Here is a 16,269-nt window from a genome sequence, read left to right as displayed (position 1 = left end):
GCAGGGACTACCAAAATCTCGAGGTGAACCCACTATCTCGATCGGAGATAATGGATATAGGCACATAGTGCAGTCGAACTATATCTTGGATGTAGATGCACGTCAGTCTCTCCATTTTGAATGTTTCTTTGATTGGCAGGAAGTGGGCGGATTTAGTCAATCAATCGACTATTACCCAGATGCTATCGTACCCACTCAGAGATTTGGGTAATTTGGTGATAAAATCCATGGTAATCCTCTCCCACTTCCACTCAGGTATTTATGGTTACTGGAGCAGACCCAAGGGCTTCTGGTATTCGACCTTCACCTTGGCGCAAGTCAGGAACTTGCCCACAAAGGTAGTAATCTCTACTTTCATGTTTGGCCACCAATAGAGTTTCTTGAGCTCAAGGTACATCTTGTTCGAACCTGGATGAACTGAGTATCTAGTCTTGTGAGCTTCGTTCATTACAACCTCTCTTTAACCACTGAACTTTGGGGTCCAGATCTGGTTCATGAAATAGTAGACTCCGTCTCCCTTGATCTCTAAGTTCTTTTCCATTCCTCTCAAAGCTTCATCCGACATGCTCTCTGGTTTTAAGGCTTCCAGTTGAGCCTCTCTAATTTCCCCAGATAAGTGGGAATGGATGGTTATGGTTAATGCTTTCACACTGTGACCCGAGTATTCTTTCTGGCTGAGGGCATCTACTACCACATTGGCCTTGTTGGGATGGTAGCCTATTTCGCACTCATAATCGCTGAGTAGCTCTACCCATCGCCTTTGCCTCATGTTCAACTCTTTCTGGTCGAAGATATGTTGCAAGCTTTTATGGTCAGTGAAGATAGTGCACTTGTTTCCATAGAGGTAATGTCTCCATATCTTCAATGCGAAAACCACTGCTCCCAACTCCAGTTCGAGAGTTGTGTAATTGACTTCGTGTGACTTCAGCTGCCTTGAGGCATAAGCAATAACCTTTCCTCGTTGCATGAGCACACAGCCTAAGCCCGAATTGGATGCATCACAGTAGACAACGGAGTCCTCTATCCCTTTGGGCAGAGACATGATAGGTGCGCTGCATAGGGACTGCTTCAATGTTTGGAACACAGTGTCTTGCTTTTCACTCCAACAAAAGGTTATGCCTTTCTGAATCAGAGTGGTAAAGGGTTTGGCAATTTTGCAAAATTTTTGGATAAATCTGCGATAATAGCTAGCAAGACCCAAGAATTGACGGATTTCTATGGGCGTCTTTGGTGCTGACCACTTCTCTATCGCTTTGATTTTGGAGGGGTCCATGTGTATGCCTTCCTCACTTACCACGTGACCTAGGAAGGTTACTTTTCGAATCCAAAATTCGCATTTGGAAAATTTTGTGTATAGCTTCTTTGTCCTTAGAGTCTCCAGCACCAATCTCAAGTGTTGTCTGTGATCTTCCTCGCTTCTGGAATAGACAAGTATATCGTCGATGAATATGATTATGAATTTGTCCAGGAAAGGATGACACACCTGATTCATCAAGTCCATGAATACCACCGGTGTGTTGGTTAGACTGAACGGCACTACTCCGAACTCGTAGTGACCATTGCGAGTCCGAAATATTGTCTTAGGAACATCACTCTCATGGAATCGCAACTAATGGTACCCTGATCTTAGGTCTATTTTGGAGAAGTAGTTGGCTCCTTGAATTTAGTTGAAAAGGTCATTGATCCGAGGAAGAGGATAACGGTTTTTGACGGTGAGCTTGTTCAGTTAGCGGTAGTCAATGCACATCCGGAAAGATCCATCCTTCTTTTTCACAAATAGAACCAGGGCTCTCCAAGGTGAGAACTCGATCTGATGAATTCCTTGTTGAGTAGCTCATTGAGTTGACTGGATAAGTCTTGCATTTCTACCGGCGCTAAGCAATATGGGGACTTAGCCGTGGGGGTAGCTCCGTGGATTAAGTCGATGCAGAACTCGACTTGGCACTCGGGAGGGATTCCCGGAAGCTCTTCGGGAAAGACATCACGAAAGTTGCAGACTTTGGGGATGCTCTTGAGGTCTTTAACTTCCTTCTTCTCATTAATGACAGAGGTGGGTTAAAATACGGTCCCAAATCGTCTGAATTATTCCGGTGACACCTTCTTCCTCCCTCCTTCGGCGAAACTATCTTCTCCGATTAACTAAATGGTGCCACCAATGACTCATTTGAGCCATATCTCCTTCGACAGTTTAATCATTCAGAACCTCCAAACTTCAAAGAGCCAAGATCTCAGGTGTTTTCTTTTACTTTTCTGTTTGTTTAGATCAATTTGTTATCAGTTAAACATGTTGAGTTGTATCATAGGTCTGATTTGATACTTAGGTTGTCTCTATCATGGAAATCAACCGGTGACCAACCTTGGCTCAAGTGGCGCAGCGAGGTCGTAATGGGGAAGTCTGTGATTCACTTTCTCTTTTCTTTAACTCTGATCTCAAACAGATGGATGCGGATGGAAATGGCAAGAAATGAAGAGGTGGTTACGATGGTGGGACGTTGAGGGAGATGGCAACATCCAGAGCTGGAGAACGAAGAGGAACCGAGACGATGGATCTAGCGATGTTTCGCTTGTTCTGGCGGTATAATGGTGGTTTCGACGGTGTAACAATGGTTCCGAAGGCATCATAACGGTGGTTCCGACGACAGCCTTGCAGTGGTTCTGAGGTGATCTAAATGTAAATTAAGATGAGAAAGTATGTGTGTAAAGTGTGTAACGGAAACATCATTCAATGTTTAAAACTTGTGGTTAATATTTATTCTCATTTATTCTCAATTTAAGAAATGTCTTTATTTGTTCTCAATTTAAGAAATATTTAAAACTTGTGGTTAAAATTTGTTCTCATTCAATATAATCACATGTGGTGGGTGGTGAGTAGTAATGGGTGGTGGGTGGTAGTTGGTGGTGTTGGTTAGTAATGGGTGGTGGTGGTTGGGTGGTGAGTAGTGTTAGTTAATAAGTTTTTTAATTGTATGTAATTATTTTTTGATTTATATAATATTATTTTATAATTTTATTTAAAAAAATTGTTTCTTTCAAAATTGTTTTCAATTGTTCTCGCAATAAAAAATGTTCTTAATTGAATGCTCACATATATATATATATATATATATATATATATATATATATATATATATATATATATATATATATATATATATATATATATATATATATATATATATATATATATGGAAGAGTTATATGGAAAATGAATGATTAGGGCAACATATATTTGAACAAATGAAAACATGACAACACATCACTTCCACAATACATTACTTGTGAAGAAAAAAATGAACACGTGTCATTTAATTATTAGTTCCGGTAAATGTTGCTCTAGGTATTTGTTTTCCATAGAACTCATTCCTATATATATATATATATATATATATATATATATATATATATATATATATATATATATATACTAGCAGTGTACCCGCGCAAAGCGGCAGGGCGTGTAAATTCATTCGGTGATATGTTTTCTCTACAAAAATGTTATGTTACATAAGAAAGTACATGTCGAAGACAAAATAATCAAACTATGGTGTTATTTAGGAGATGAAGTCAGTTTAGTGTACCCGCGCAAAGCGGCAGGGCGTGTAAATTCTTTCGGTGATATGTTTGCTCTACAAAAATGTTATGTTACATAAGAAAGTACATGTCGAAGACAAAATAATCAAACTATGGTGTTATTTAGGAGATGAAGTCATTTTTTGTTCCTGGACGGTGGGCTTTATAGCAGAGGAGGGAAAAAAAGAGGTATATGCGATTGGAGTGATATTTGAATCAACATGCTAAATTTAAGGATATCTAAAAGGGTTCAAAATTTGAATGAATCCGGGATTTGAGGGAACCATATGAAATTGCTGAGAAATATAAGGAGATTTGATGATAAATATTTGAATTCAAAATGAGGTTAAAATTTAATATTATTTTATTAATTGTTACTTGTACTATCAGCTTCATCATTTGAATGTCTTAAAAAAATATTATTATTATAATCAATCTATTTTTAGAAATAGTTAGATTTCTTTATAAGATAGTAAATATATATATATATATATATATATATATATATATATATATATATATATATATATATATATATATATATATATATATATATATATATATATATATATATATATATATATATATATATTCAAGGTTCAACGAATGTGTTCCGATAGTATCTTCAGAGAAATTTGAGATACGCCGAATGGACTTCATCATCAACTTGGTTATGACGTAACATATTTGGTTAAATAGTGATAATGAAAATTTTAATTTTTAAAATAATGTAGTTGATATATTTATTATTAAGTAAGTAGTATATATTTTACTTTAGTTATCTACAGTTTTATATATATATATATATATATATATATATATATATATATATATATATATATATATATATATATATATATATATATATATATATATATATATATATATATATATATAACACCATTTTAATTTTGTGAGATTTTGAGATAAAATCTAAAAATAATTTTAAAATACAAAATGAATAGAAAAAATTCAAAAACAAAAAAATTTAATATTATTTTCGGAATTTGAATTAACTAAAAAAAATAAAAAATAATAATAAAAATCCGGTTTTTTTTTAATACGTAAAATATTCTAATAGAATATTACACTGTACATATTCTAAAAAATAATTTTAAAATGCAAAATAAATAGAAAAATCTAAAAATTCATTTTTTCAATATTATTTTCGGAACTTGAATTAACTAAAAAAAATAAAAAAAAATCCCGTTTTTTTTTTAAAAATAAGTGAAATATTCTAATACAATATTACACTGTACATATTCTAAAAAAATAATTTTAAAATGCAAAATAAAGGGAAAAATCTAAAAATTCTTTTTTGTTAATATTATTTTCGGAACTTGAATTAACTAAAAAAATAACAAAAATAAAAAAAATGCATCTCACGGTCTCACAAAATTAAACCGTCTTAAATGAACCTAACCCTATATATATATATATATATATATATATATATATATATATATATATATATATATATATATATATATATATATATATATATTGAACTTCAACGAAAAACCATAATTAACAAACGAACAAATCTTTTTTTAACATTTAGAACTTTATTCTATAATTAAAAAAGAACTAAAACCTAAAAATATAGAAATTTATAACTTTTATCATTTTTTTAGTTATATCAAATTCGATATAAAAAAATCGTCAAACTCACAGTGTGAATCTGTGCAGATTTACAGTATGAATCTGAATTCACACGGTGAACTAAAAAATATATAATCTATTTTTTAGCATTCACAATGTGAAATTATTAATTTAGAAATTTTTAGTTTTTTTTTTCGATAAACAATTAGCTTTAATACTTGAAAAAAAATTTAGCTCATAGGAAAACCAATAATTATGGTTATCTCTCTCTCTCTCTCTCTCTATATATATATATATATATATATATATATATATATATATATATATATATATATATATATATATATATATATATATATATATATATATATATATATATATATATATATATATATATATATATATATATATATAGAGGGAGAGAGAGAGAGAAAGAGGTATAAAGTATAAAAAATTTATTTATTTAATAATTTATATGACTTTGTTTTAGATTATTTTTATTCACTTAACTTTTGATTTTGTGATCATTTGGTCACTTTAACTCTTTTTAAGTTTTGAAAGATCATCAAACTTTTGGATTTTTTTTTTCATTTAGTTAATTAACTTTTGGTTTGGTCACATTTTTGTCACCTAACTTATAAAATTATGCTTAGTTAGTCACTAAACTTTTAAATTTTTTCAAAAGTTTAATGACCAAATGAGTATAATTTCAAAAGTTAAGTGAGTAAATGAACACAAATGTAATAGTTAAGTGAACAAACCAAAAGTTAAATTATTAAATGATCACAAAGTCAAAGTTTGATTAACTTTTAAAACTTAAAAATAGTAAAAATAGTTAAATGACCAAATGAACACAAAACCAAAAGTTAAAAGATCAAAAATGACGTAAAGTTAAACCAAAAGTTAAATGGTAGTACTAGGGGTAAAATAGTCCCCGTAACCGGTTGTGATAAACCGGAGGGGTAGGTCGGACACCCTGGTATGTCTGACAGGGGTAGGTTAGGCACCTCGGTATGCCTAGCAGGGGTAGGTTGACCACCCCGATATGCTCAACAGGGTAGGTCGGACATATAGATATTCATGGCATGAGGTAGGTCGGGCACCCCGGTATATATGACACTATGTGATTGTATGATATGTGGTATGATGGGGGAACTCACTAAGCTTCGTACTGACAGTTTTCAGTTTTGGTTTCAGGTACTACGTTTTCAAAAGAAAGGAGCTGGGTCGATCACAACGCATCACACTATGTTTTCCGCACATGATATCTTTGGGATTACACTTATATTATTTCATGATAACATGTTTGACTATTGACACTTTGGTTTTGACATGAGATGTTATTATGGGTGTTTTATTACTTATGGTTTTATAATAACTTATTTAAAAATGAAATTTTTGGCCTTGAATTTTGGGATGTTACATAACCCGCCCATTGAACATTAATTGAGAGACAATTCATCAAATCTTATGTATTTCATCGTGATCTGCTACAACTTCTTTCAAACGATCAAGACACCCATCTAAATTATTGCCCATTGCTTCTGCCAATTCTATAGTTTTGCTATTGTTTCAATTCCAAAGATGGAGGAAGTGAAAACAGACTGAAAAGGGGAGCAGAATCTTTTTATTTTAATAAATAATAAAAAGACTTCTCAGCACATACAGATTTCTGCCGATCCTTCAACCAATACTACTTCTCTAGTTAAAGCGGGAAAACAAGGTCTATCACTCCAAGTGAGCTTGCCCTGGCATCTCTGTCAAGTGAATTCAAAATCAAGCTGAAATGCAATAAATCCTTACACCAGTGCTTGACTTTATTGATAATAGATGAAGAACAAATTATTATTAAAAGAGGCTCCCGAAACACTTTGATTACCGCCATTAAACAAATAGCATTTATTAGAAAAACCCGAGGGATGAGTAATCTCATCCTCAAAAACATTAACTCCCGAAACTCTACCAAAACCTCTTGAAAAACCCAAATAACTAGTCATATGATGAGGAATGGAAGATTGATCTGAACGTAATTGACCCCCAACAATTTTTTTAACCTAATTCACATCAGGTTCGCTCATCTTCATCTAAACAGGATTATTAAGAAGGGTGATGCATGTTGTCGAATCTTCAGCACGAACAAATTCTGAAGTTGCAGCTTTCCATCGGTTAGAAAAGGGCAGGTGCATTGGAGCTGATGTAGGGGCTGTTGACATGGCTAGCGACATGGGACAATTAAACTGATTGCATTGCTCATTAACATCATTTGCATCCTCGCTATCTTCATATTTCCTTTGAGAAAAATGATTATATTTTTTATTTTTCATTTAAGCTTTCTTATGTTTTTCCAATGTGTCATAAATTCCAAATGGGTCCTTAAATACTTCATCATTCTCATTTAGAGAACCATTACTTCCTTCTTCATCGAACTAAACATGTCCCTCGTCCTCCCCATCTGCGAATTTCATGAAATCACAAGAAAAAGACGGAGGTCAGTAGGGTGCTTCTTTAACTCTAACCGGGAATATGATACCATTGACACTAACTTTCACCACTTCAAAAATAATAAAAAGATAAGAAGTCAAAACACATACTTGACTTCTATATACATCTTCACCAAGGTTATCATCTAACTCTACCACACAACCCCATTTGTCCAAAATCTCCCTAAATGCCAACTTACTCCAATCCCGAAGAGGTAGTCCTTCAATATCAACCCATATAATGCGATCCTGGGGAACATAGTTTCTATCCCATTGCTATTTTTCTGTAATCAAGTGACTAACCGCATCACTTGCAAATAAGTTTTTACATGCTTCTTTAGAGGTGAATTCAAACATCACTTAAAGGCCCCACCCATATTGAATTTGAAAATCCAAAAAACCTTCATCATGACATAACATCCCAAGATTCGGTAAGGTAGAAAAAATTCTTGCCTTTGCTAGACATGCAAGCTTTTTATATTCGATAATAAAATCCCCATAATTAAGAACCATATCAACATTAACTGGTTCTTTATTCCCCATAACAACATTATCCAATTCTTTATTCCTCTTTTTTTTTACCTCTTACTACACTTGCATAAGAAACAACAGGAGCTTCAACTTTCTCAAATTTTTAATGGATTTTGTGTGTAGAAGAATCCTTTTTAGCAGCATGTAGAACTGATGCATATAGTTTATGAAAGCCAAACCAAACATCACAAAGACTCATAACCATACGATCAACGTTACAATTACTCGAAAATCTGACAAAGCCAAACCTTTTCCCCATTCGAGACTTCATATTAGAAATAAAAAAAAAACATCGATTATCTTACCCAGACGACCAAAATCACACCACAAATTAGAAGGTAGAACAGTTTTTGGGAAGTTTGTAATGTAGAAGGATTGACTATCATACCTTAAATGATGTTGATCCTATTTAGATTAAAATTTGTTCTGGACGTAGACACCAAAATCACCAAATGGTTTTATTATATTAGCCAATGTTTTAACTTAATTAATTTACTTCTCCATTGATTTTCCATATATATATATATATATATATATATATATATATATATATATATATATATATATATATATATATATATATATATATATATATATATATATATATATATATATATATATATATAAGACTAGTTCTTTTGTCATTTGTCATCATATTAAACCTCTTAATTAATGTGTTGATAATTGTCAATATATTAGTTTTTTATTTTAAATTTATTAGATCTCCTCGTTAATGTGATACTGTTTGTCAATGTATTTATTCTCTATATTAAAATTTAAATTTTATATTATTGTTTTCATTAATTCACAAATAAAAAATATCTAATATATATTAAAAATTAATTTTACATATTTATTTAATCAACGATTATAATTTCACATAACTAATAAAAATATCTCTTAATTAATAACTTATTTAAAATAATTGATTAATAATTTTGAATTTTTATTATAAAAATTTAATTAATTATACGGATTATAAACTAATATATATATATATATATATATATATATATATATATATATATATATATATATATATATATATATATATATATATATATATATATATATATATATATAAAGGTTGGTTCCAATAGTATCTTTAGAGAAATTTGAGATACGTCAAATGGACTTTATCATCAACTTGGTTTGAAACATATTTAGTTAAATAGTGATAATAAAAATTTTAATTTTTAAAATAATATAAAATGCATTATTGTTTGATATATTTATTATTTAGTAAGTAGTATATATATATATATATATATATATATATATATATATATATATATATATATATATATATATATATATATATATATATATATATATATATATATATATATATATATATATATATATATATATATGGTTAGGTTCATTTGAGACCACCTATATTTTGTGAGACCGTGAGACGTATTTTTTTATTTTTTTTATTTTTTTAGTTAATTCATGTTCCGAAAATAATATTTAAAAAACCAATTTTTTGATTTTTCCATTTATTTTGCATTTTAAAATTATTTTTAGAATATGTACAATGTAATATTCTATTTAGAATATTTCATGTATTTTTCAAAAAAAATAAATTTTTTTTTATATTTTTTTTAGTTAATTCAAGTTCCGAAAATAATATTTCAAAAAAGAATTTTTAGATTTTTCCATTTATTTTGCATTTTAAAATTATTTTTTAGAATATGTCAGTCTAATATTCTATTTAGAATATTTCATGTATTTTTCAAAAAATAAAACGGAATTTTTTTATTTTATTTTATTTTAATACTTTTTTATATTTTTTTTAGTTAATTCAAGTTCCGAAAATAATATTTAAAAAAAGAATTTTTGGATTTTTACATTTATTTTGCATTTTAAAATTATTTTTAGATTTGGTTTCACGGTCTCAAAAAATTAGAATGGTCTCAAATGAACCTGAACATATATATATATATATATATATATATATATATATATATATATATATATGTATATATATATATATATATATATATATATATATATATATATATATATATATAAAATTTGTTTTCAAAACAAAAAAACCCTAAAAACCATAAAAATGTATAAAAAAAATTGTTAAAGATGACAACACTTTTTTTTTTTTTTTTTTTTAAATCGCAGTTTTTATACAAATCTGGTGAAAAAGTTTTTGAAATTTTTTTTTTTATAAAAAAAAATAGATTTTTTATATTTTTTCAGCGAATTTTAAGAAAAAACTGTGATTTTATATTAAAAAAAATTCAAAAAAAGTTTTGTGATCTGTAAGTATTTTTTTATGCATTTTTTTTTCATTTTTAGGCTTTTTTGTTTTCCATAAAACCTAAACTTATATATATATATATATATATATATATATATATATATATATATATATATATATATATATATATATATATATATATATATAGAGAGAGAGAGAGAGAGAGAGAGAGAGAGGTATAAAGTATAGACAATTTATTTATTTAATAAATTATATGACTTTGTTTTAGATCATTTTGTCATTTAAGTTTTAATTTTGTGTTCATTTGGTCATTTAACGCTTTTTAAATTTTAAAAAATCATCAAACTTTTGGATTTGTTTTAAATTAGTCACTTAACTTTTGATTTGGTTATATTTAATCATCTAACTTTTAAAATTATGCTCAGTTAGTCACTAAACTTTTAAATTTTTTCAAAAGTTTAATGACCAAATGAGTATAATTTTAAAAGTTAGGTGAGTAATAAATACAAATATAATAGTTAAGAGAATAAACAGAAAGTTAAGTCATTAAATGAACACAAAGCTAAAAATTTGATGAACTTTTAAAACAGTAAAATAATAAAAATAGTTAAATGATCAAATGAACACAAAACAAAAAATTAAATGATCAAAAATAACCTAAACCTTACATAAAATCACTTAAAATATATATGTTTATACACATAAAAAAACTATATGAAAAAATTATACTATAATTGGTGTTTACACCAAAGAAAAGTCTCCATAGATGCGCTAGTCACAAGTGCATATTCAGAAAATATAATATGGTTCATAAAAATTGCATTTGGTTGGATGGTGTAACAACGAAAATGGTTAAAATTAACATTAAATCAAGGAAATTGACGTATATTTTGGGTACCGCTTATATACTACGATTTCCAAAAGAGCCATAAATGAAAAAGAATAAACAATTAAATATCTCAGATCGTGTGAAAAAAAAAAAAAAAAAACTATTAGAAGATATTACACAAGAAATACGAAATCTAGGCTAGCGGGCTTTTATCCAAAATATACAAAAAGGGAGACACGTCTACGAGGATCATCTCCATATCTCCATTGATCTAAGAGCCACCGTGCCCGCTCCCCGGACCACCCAATGTGAGAACCACGCCATGCAGTTCATTTTGAACCTTCGCTTGTTCTCTCCCTAATGATAGAGCCGGAGCCGATCTAAACACAGGCGATGGTCTTCGGACATGATGATCTTGGAGGTAGCCATGATGACTGGGTTCCGGTGCATGAGATGGTGCATGGTTCGAGTGCCTGATGAAAGCCCGGTTTATATGTAGGTTTCTTTGACCCATATGGCTTGTGGGTGACCTACGATTATGACCCCGAAAAGCTCCTCTTGAAACAACATCAGGCCCCTGGTTGACACGTTCTTTTAATTAGTTGTTACTGAGAAACAACGAGAGGACAATGAAACTGGTTAGGAAGCTTACCGGAGGGAACAAGACTCCTCTAAAGATTCGACCATTAACTGTTGCAGTCATCAAGTAACCTGAGTCGAATGCTCCATCAACTTTACCATGAACATCTGCGCCAATCTGAGATTCAAACGCACTAATTAATTAAACAGTTTAAATCCCATATACGAAACTTGCAAAAGCTTGGAGACAGGTGTAATTACCAGGTTTTGAACACTCAACGGCTCAATGTTTTTATGTTCTGTGCGAGTTGCATGGCTATTCAGATGGTGCTTATGGTGATGGGATTGCTCTTGAATGAATTGTGGATCTTGTGGAGTTCGACTGAAGATCGAGATAGGGTTCGATTGAGTACCCGGGATTTGCTTCACACTTCCCGAAATTTGATGTTGAGTTTTAAACAAAGGTAAAGCTTGAGCGGTTGTGTTGGAAGATTGCTTAACAAGTGCTCGTTCTTGATCTGAGTGAGATGGGGATGAATGTTGTGAAAGGGAAAGTGAATGTTCTTCTGGTTCTGATTCTATTAATTCACAAGCTTTTGAATTCGACATTCTTCTTCTTTTCGTGTGCATTGGATCTTAAAATACACAAAAGTCAGATGATGAAATTGTGAAGTCGGTGTATATATATATATATAGTCTTTTGATAAGTTTTCATAAATCAAACCTGAAATGTTTTGTAATGACTGTTTCGTGAGAGTTTGATGATCATGAAAGAAGTTTCGCTTTTCTTGGTTGCATTGGCTTCCAAACATCGTACACCCACAACTGTTGTACCTGTCGTTTGGATGGTCTGAGCCAAGATGCAAAATGAGTAGCTCGTTTAGAGGTCGTTCGTCCTCACCACATCTGTAAGATTAGAGTAAACATATAGTAATGAAACGTTATACATTGAAACGTGAAACGTCATTGCATAAACACACTTTTAACGCTAAAAACAAATACAAAAGTCTCTGAATCTTAGGCTTGATTGTACACGCATGTGACAAACTTAAAGTTAAATCCATATTCAAGAATCATGAATACTTACCCCCCGTAAATGGCTATGTCAGAATCCGCAACAATAGCAGTGTGAGAAAAACGCCCTTGTGGCTGTTGGCCATGTACCTCTAGCCGAATCCACAAACTATTTATTGTATCAAGCACCCAAACATCGTTATAGTATTGCTTGTCACCAACACCACCAATCATGTAAATCTGTAAGTTTTCAACAACAATTCAAAATATAGTACTCAATTCCCTCTCGAGTGCCAATCTATTGACATACATTTTCGAATAATACTCACCTTTGTCCCAATAGTCACAGCAGCATGTCCGGCTCGAAATCCCGGTGATGGTCCATGAACAACAAACTAAATTATTCATGCAAAAATATACATTAGCTTACATTTTACCAATATTGTATTTGTTCTACAGGACAAGACTAAATTAGACTAGTTTCTTAGGGTGCGTTTGGTTGTGAAAAACTGTTTTCATTTCCTAAGAAAATGTTTTCAGAAAATAGAGTTGAAATTTCATTTTTAGTTTTTAATGAAAACGCGTTTGGTTGGAAACAGTTGAGTTTACATTTTGCATCTTGGAAATTTGAAAAACTTTGGAACACTCTAAAATTCACTTTTCTAACTTACATACAATTTGAAAAAATGAATTTTTTTTTTCTTAGAAAACTTTAGAAAACTAAACGAACCAAATGCGTTTTCAAATTTTCCATTTTTCTTGAAAAAATTTCCTAGAAAATTAGAAAATTTTCCACAACCAAACGCGCACCCTTAGGGATTTATTAAGTGACGAGTATGGGGACAAAAATTTTGAACGTTTTATATTAGTCTCTGTCGAAAGCATACATAAGTAGTATCTGGTGTGTTATGTCATGTCCTGTCTAGCATAACACACAATGTCTAATAAAGACCTACATATGCAACTCATATTACCCTTGACCAAGTCGATGTCTCGACATTAAAAACACCAATGTCACCACGGTAACGGTCCCCGCAATCACCTCCATAGATAAAGATTTTGTTGCCTACCGAAACCGCACTATGACTGTCCCTAGGCACGGGGGCATCACCCTTGGTGTCAGGTCGACTCCACCTCATTGTTTTAAGGTCCAAAATATGCAAATCATTCAAGTAATTTGCATCACCTTCCCCACTTCCACCAAATACCACCATGCAGTCATGGCTAACCATGGTGGCAGTGTGACTTTCCCGAGGTGTAGGAGGAACCCCTTTACAATCGGGTCGAGTCCATTCTCGGGTTTGGAGATCCAAAATGTGAACATCGTTAACTTTCCTGCAGCCATTGGTTCCACCGAATATCACCATCATGTGGCCTACGATGACTGCACTATGACTGTCCCTAGGACCCGGCCCGATTCCTTTGGTTGCTAGATTGGTGCACACCATCGTTTCAAGGTTTAGCAAAAGTACGTCGCTGAAATGTAGGCCTCCACAACATCCCTAGAATGGAAAATTGCAAGCATTAGTTACAAACTCTACTACCTTTATATTTTTCGGCGTTATAAACATGCAACCAACATTACCATTTTTAGGAAGATTCCATAACAAAAGTTTGCTTAGTTTTATCTTGTTAAAACAAATTAACTTTAAATACTTGATTATCATTTCTCAAAAAACTTTATTAAATTATGTGTGTAATGGTATCGAGTTATAACACCTAATCACACGTGCAATCGAATACCTAAAATATCGTAATATACTCGTTCCATATGAACATTAACCTTTCGGTTATGAAAAATTAATGTCATCGGTTACTCCGAGCTTAAGCCCAGATAAATAAAAAAGGCCAAATGACTCGTTCAAATAGCTGAAACTTAAAACGAAACGAAGTTAATTTGAATCTTAGCGCTTTGTATAGCATAATTAATTACAAAAGTCCGCAACAGTAGACAAAAGTATTTTGCCCCAAATAGATAAAAAAGTAGTTACTGAACTAGGTTTGTTCAAGTTCTCTGAGACTTTCAGAGCTTCTGAATTCGAACCTCATACAGCCTACTAACCCCTATTAATCACCGAAGACTTGCGAACAACAGGCATATATGAAAATGGCAAAGAAGCAAAAGCAAGATTATAAAGGATAACTTGTTGTTGCCCCATTTGAATATATACATATAAACTGATGAAGCAAACAGACATGGAAAAATATATCCACACACACACATATAGTAAGTGAGGGGGGAGATATGCATACACCAAAGATATAGAGGAAGCCATTAGAGAAGCAAGCAGAATGCCCCCATCGTTCAGAAGGGTTAAAGCCGGTGAATCTTGGGTGCAACCACGTTGCTTTCTTGACATCACCATTTCCCAAAGAACCCATAAGTCTTGTTTTGTGAGTTTTTACACACACAAGTGGTGTTTTTATGAGTTCTTAGTACACACAGTGAAGGTGTAAGTTATGAAAGAGTGATATGAAAGAGAGATGATCAACTATGAGTAGTATCTAATGTTTGAATGGAGAGAAAGAGAGACATGAAAAGATGGGAGCTTTCAAGTCGACATCAGTGTCTCACCAATAAATATACTGCAACACACATATGGGTTTTGAGGTAAGAATAGTTCTTGTCAAACTTATGGTGTTTTCCAGTCACTTTATTAATTCCTTTTAATTTTTCTTTCTGAAATAAAATAATAAAATTTAACAAATGTATCTATAAATAAGTTTATTTGTGGCATTCTTTATAGATGAAGAATTGATTTAATTAAAAGAAAAACCGGAATAAATTTATCAAATGTGAATTTATAGTTTTTAAGCTTCATTCTAATATCTCGTAATATATATATATATATATATATATATATATATATATATATATATATATATATATATATATATATATATATATATATATATATATATATATATATATATATATATATATATATATATATATATATATATATATATATATAAAAGGAGTTTAAAATTACACTTCCAAAATATTCCTTTAGAAAAATAAAATAGAAAACTTTAACATAGATCGAATGGAGTACAAAGACCTCACTATGCGGTTTTGCTGACGTGTAAATTTCACCTCACTAGGGAACATCATATTTTCATTAAGATTGCATAGTGCGGTTTGTTGACGTGTACATTTTACCGTTCCCGACAACACCACACCTTTGGTGAGGTTTAGGTGAAAGACTGTATGGGGTGGCTTTCTAATATTCATTTTTATTTTCTGATTGGTCAATGCAAAAAGTGTTTTTTTTTTCTTTTTATGTTTTTATTAAATTATGTATATTAAAAAATTATAAAAAATATATTAAAATTTGTGCTTTTTAATTCTCTACAAAAAATATAATATTTATATAAAATATATTTTAAAAATATGCCTTGAAGTGAAGTGAAAAATGATCATT

The 16,269-nt window shown here is 30.8% G+C and overlaps 1 protein-coding gene across 1 annotated transcript; it reads right to left on the bottom strand.

Annotated features, from left to right (window-relative positions):
• Window positions 1-11,286: 11,286 nt before the first annotated feature.
• LOC144998773 (uncharacterized) lies at window positions 11,287-15,412 on the bottom strand. Its single transcript, XM_078958503.1, has 8 exons — window positions 15,098-15,412; window positions 13,819-14,346; window positions 13,174-13,239; window positions 12,918-13,084; window positions 12,555-12,736; window positions 12,092-12,465; window positions 11,904-12,008; window positions 11,287-11,828 (listed from the first exon to the last, which is right to left on the bottom strand). The coding sequence occupies exons 1-8, from the start codon at window positions 15,224-15,226 to the stop codon at window positions 11,523-11,525; spliced, it is 1,857 nt and encodes a 618-aa protein (XP_078814629.1). The 5' UTR covers window positions 15,227-15,412; the 3' UTR covers window positions 11,287-11,522.
• Between the last annotated feature and the right edge of the window lie 857 nt (window positions 15,413-16,269).

Source organism: Lactuca saligna, chromosome 5 (genome assembly GCF_052625555.1).
Source record: "Lactuca saligna cultivar CGN05327 chromosome 5, ASM5262555v1, whole genome shotgun sequence".
Classification (NCBI taxonomy): domain Eukaryota; kingdom Viridiplantae; phylum Streptophyta; class Magnoliopsida; order Asterales; family Asteraceae; genus Lactuca; species Lactuca saligna.
Note: the sequence above shows the minus strand (reverse complement) of the source record. Positions and strands in the feature narration are given on the sequence as shown.